General features: G+C 57.3%; 1 protein-coding gene across 1 annotated transcript in view; it reads right to left on the reverse strand.

The window, feature by feature from the left end:
- Nucleotides 1-3,761, reverse strand: part of TMEM240 (transmembrane protein 240) — a 5,189-nt gene extending 1,428 nt beyond the window's left edge. The window contains exons 1-2 of the mRNA XM_014582322.2: nucleotides 3,725-3,761; nucleotides 3,297-3,403 (exon numbers count right to left, since the gene is read on the reverse strand). Coding sequence (XP_014437808.1) covers nucleotides 3,297-3,403; nucleotides 3,725-3,760 — 143 coding nt within the window. The 5' untranslated portion in view covers nucleotide 3,761. The remainder of the gene's footprint in view (nucleotides 1-3,296; nucleotides 3,404-3,724) is intronic.
- Nucleotides 3,762-3,767: the final 6 nt, after the last annotated feature.

Genomic DNA, 3,767 nt, shown 5'->3' on the forward strand with positions numbered 1-3,767 from the left:
TCCTTTGGCCGGAGTGCAGGGCCCCCCCAAGTCCTCCGCCTGTGGCTGCTTCTGCCCCCTCTTCCCCAAGCCCCTCGCAGCCTCTCCTGGCGGTTCCTGCGGTCCATCGCCCCCCATGGCTGCTCCAAGCTCCAGCTGCCTGTTCGTCTCCACGTGGGCTCCAAAGACACCTCAAACTTGTGCCTAAAAATAGCTCCTCTCCTCATCTTCCCCTCAGTGAGATGCGAGCACCACCGCCTGATTGAGGCCCCCTCTGGAAACCTGACTGGTTCTCCTTACCCCCAGGGCCCTTGCTGCCCTCCCTCGCCAATGTCCCCCAGCAGCAGACATGGGGACACTTTACTCCTGGGGGGTCAGTGGATCCTCAAGCCCCAACCCCAGGCTAGCAGGGACAGGAAGGAGCAGCCCCCTCTCCAGCCTCTCCAAATCCCTCAGCATGTCCAGAGTGTGACCAGGCCCAGCGGGTAGGCTTGGGATCGCCGGCCCTTGGCCAGGTGATGAAAGATAACTGATTGACACCCGGAAGCTGTCATGCATTTGATCATGAACTGGTCAATAACCATTATCCCTCATCTCTGAAGAAAAATTCATGATCCTCCCTCAGAATGTGCGGCCTCCTCTGGCCTCCACAAGCTCTCCCTGGCCGGGGTCTCTGCCAGCCACATGCATGGTTCGGGGCTGCCATGCTGGGCCTGGGACTCTTGTCATGGTCATCCTCAGGACCACTGCTTTCCACCCTGATGTACGGCTGGCCATGGCCGGGAACCTGAAGACCAAGTTGCCAAAAAAGGTAGAAATGTCCCCGGGCACCCTGCAAGTCAGGCAAGGCAGGGTCCTCAACCACCCGGGGTCAGGACCTCTGGGAGGTGAGAGGTCACGATTGGTGCCCTCTGGCCTGGGCATCCATAGTGCCTGTCTTTGACCCTCTCCTTCCTCCAAGTCAAGCTTCTGGGGGCAGGGGCGGTCCTCCGCAGTGAAGGCAGATGGGACAGGTCTCAGCAGAGATGTGCTATGTGCACACGTATGTCTGTGACTTGTACATACATGTATCTTGCATGTGTCCACTTGAGGGCCAATGCATGTTGTGTATACACGCCGGCCACATGCACAAGACATGGCGTGTATACTGTGGACGGGCACCACATCCGTGCATTATGCACACTTCCAGGCACGAGCATGGTGCATGTCACACGTGGATGCACATTCACTCGGCGTTGCACACAGCTGGCCTTCCTGTGGGATGCCATGTCATAGACAGGGGTTTGTGTGCACATGGACAGACTCTGCCCACTGACGTGTACTTTGGAGCACTAGTTTACAAACACATTTTCCATACAAAATTCATAGTCATGTACAAGGTACACACATGTATACACGCTTATTCTGCACACAGTGTGTAACACATAGGTAGAGTCCATTGTGGCAGTGTGTGTGTACAGAGTGTACATGGTTCATGTATATAGTGTACATGCATGTACATGGTACATGGATACCCATGTGCAAAAATAATCTGCATACACATTTGGGGCACCCACATGGAGACATGTCCCATTTTCCCTGCACACTCTGCACTCGTATTCTATATGTGAACTGTGTATGCACATATGTGTTAGCAATATGCAAGAGTCTTTCCATGCTGAATTTACATATTTACTCCTGTATGTGGAGGTGTGTGGTGCATATACATGTAGACATACACAGGCAGAAACATTCCATGTCTATAGCGAGTGTGGCTCTCCATGTTCTTTCCACGCACACGGGCCTAGCTTCAGCTTGCGCTCCAAAGGCACCTGTATGACACGAGTCCCCAGGTACTCTGGATGCTACATGAAATGCATGTACATGCCCTGTGCAAACATACTTCAAACCCGTACTCTCTGGTCAAGGGAGCCCTTGCTGTGCTGTTATGGGCAAGCTGGTCACTAGAGTCACATACATGTAAACAGTGTGTCTACAGAGCACAGAGTGTGGGGCAGTGCCTACCCACAGCCACCCTCTGGAAGGAGCTCAGCATCACCCCAGGGACATCCACTCACAACTGCCTGGGGCTCGACCCTGTGCCTTTCCTGAGCCCTCAGACATGTTGGACAGGCTGTGTGCATCCGCAGGGTTCTCTGGGGACATGTGGCTGTCCAGCAAACTCCCTCCTGTCCATATCCAGTACATGTGAGGGTGAAGTATGCCTCCCTCTGCCTGCTCTAACTCTCATGTCCTGCATCAACTCATGTCTGCTCTGATAGGTATGTAACACACTTAGCGAAACATTTAACTCTCCTGACACACCCTACACCCATCATGTGTTGCACATGGATCCCTAGAGCAGCAGTACAGGGCAGGGATGGGAAAACACAGGTTCTGGGGTTCGTGTCCCCATCCTTCACTGGCTGTGTGACCTTGGGTAAGTCTAGCCTCTAAAGCTTCCATCTGCTTCCTCATCTGTCCTGCAGGAAAAACAAGGGTCACCGCGTGAGGGTGTGTTGTGGGGATGAGAGTGCATGCGTACGTGCGCGTGCACGGTGTGTACGCACATGTATATGCACAGACGGTACACACATGCGCGTCTCATGAGAAGATGTTTATTTCATACATGGACATACAAACATGCATGGCCAGGAAGACTGCATCACTACACGTGCACAAACGGGGAGGTCATTGGGCAATAATGGGGGGGCCTGAGCTCTCCCTACATTCTCTTGAGTGACCTTGAGGAAGCTCTGGCCTCCCACCCCCACCTGTGCCTCGGTGTCTCCTCTGTATATTGAGGGGGTTGTGCCAGGTGCCCCTCAAAGTAGGCCCCCCTGCCTTGAACTGCGTCCCTGCCCTAGGATCTCAAGAAAGTCCATAGACACACTGCAGGGCGCAGGAGGAGGACAGAGTACTCCGGTAGGCGGAAGGCGCTTACTGCCCCAGCACAGGATCTTTCCTGAGAGGCTGGGCCTCCACTGTGGACACCAGACCTAGCTGTTTTTCTCAGGCCTCCAGGAGAGGCCCAGGAGGCCCTAAAGGCAGGTTCCACCATCGCCCTGGCAGGCCCTTTTTCTAAAGGCATTTGGGTGGGGGGTCCTAACTGACTCAGGCATGCCTCTCCCAACCAGAAGATCACTCAGCCAACCCTGGGGGTTCTGGTCAGAAAGCCCCTCCCCCAGCGCACCTGGCAGGCCTGCCTGGCAGCCCCACAGGCCTAGCGCCGTTCGCCGCTCTGCAGCCCAGCCTGCGTGGGGCTTGCTGGCGCCGAATGGGCCCAGCCGCACATGTGTGATCACGCGTGTCGTGCCCAGCGCCGGGCGCGGACTCACCGGCCACAGTTGCAGTGGCAGACGCGGTCCTCGCCCCGCAGGTGCGGGAGGATGTAGTTGTGGAATCGGTCCAGCAGCGCGTTCATGTCCATCAAGCACGCGATGGCCTGGAAGAGCCCATGACCGGTCAGAGCGAGGAGCTGGCGGCTGGGGGTGGGGGGCACCGAGGGCGGAGGCACGCGGGAGCGCAGCGCGGAGGGGGGAGCGCAGGGCAGTGGGCTTGGAAGCGCAGTCCTGAGTGAGGGGCCAAGGAGTGCGGAGCGCAGGTCGGCGAAGGGGCAGAGTAGGCCAGGGTGCGGGGATTGCAGGCCGGGGAGGGGGCGGCGCAGGCCGCGCGGGCCGGTAAACAAGGCACCGAGGTGGGGGGAGGCGGCGCGCGCGCGGGCGTTGAGAGCAGGGGGACGCGCGCGGGAAGCCCCTCCGCTCACCATCACGATCGACGCCCCCAGAATCATGAAGATCATGGTGTTC

This window comes from Tupaia chinensis, unplaced genomic scaffold (assembly GCF_000334495.1).
Source record: "Tupaia chinensis unplaced genomic scaffold, TupChi_1.0 Scaffold143584_1, whole genome shotgun sequence".
Lineage (NCBI taxonomy): Eukaryota > Metazoa > Chordata > Mammalia > Scandentia > Tupaiidae > Tupaia > Tupaia belangeri.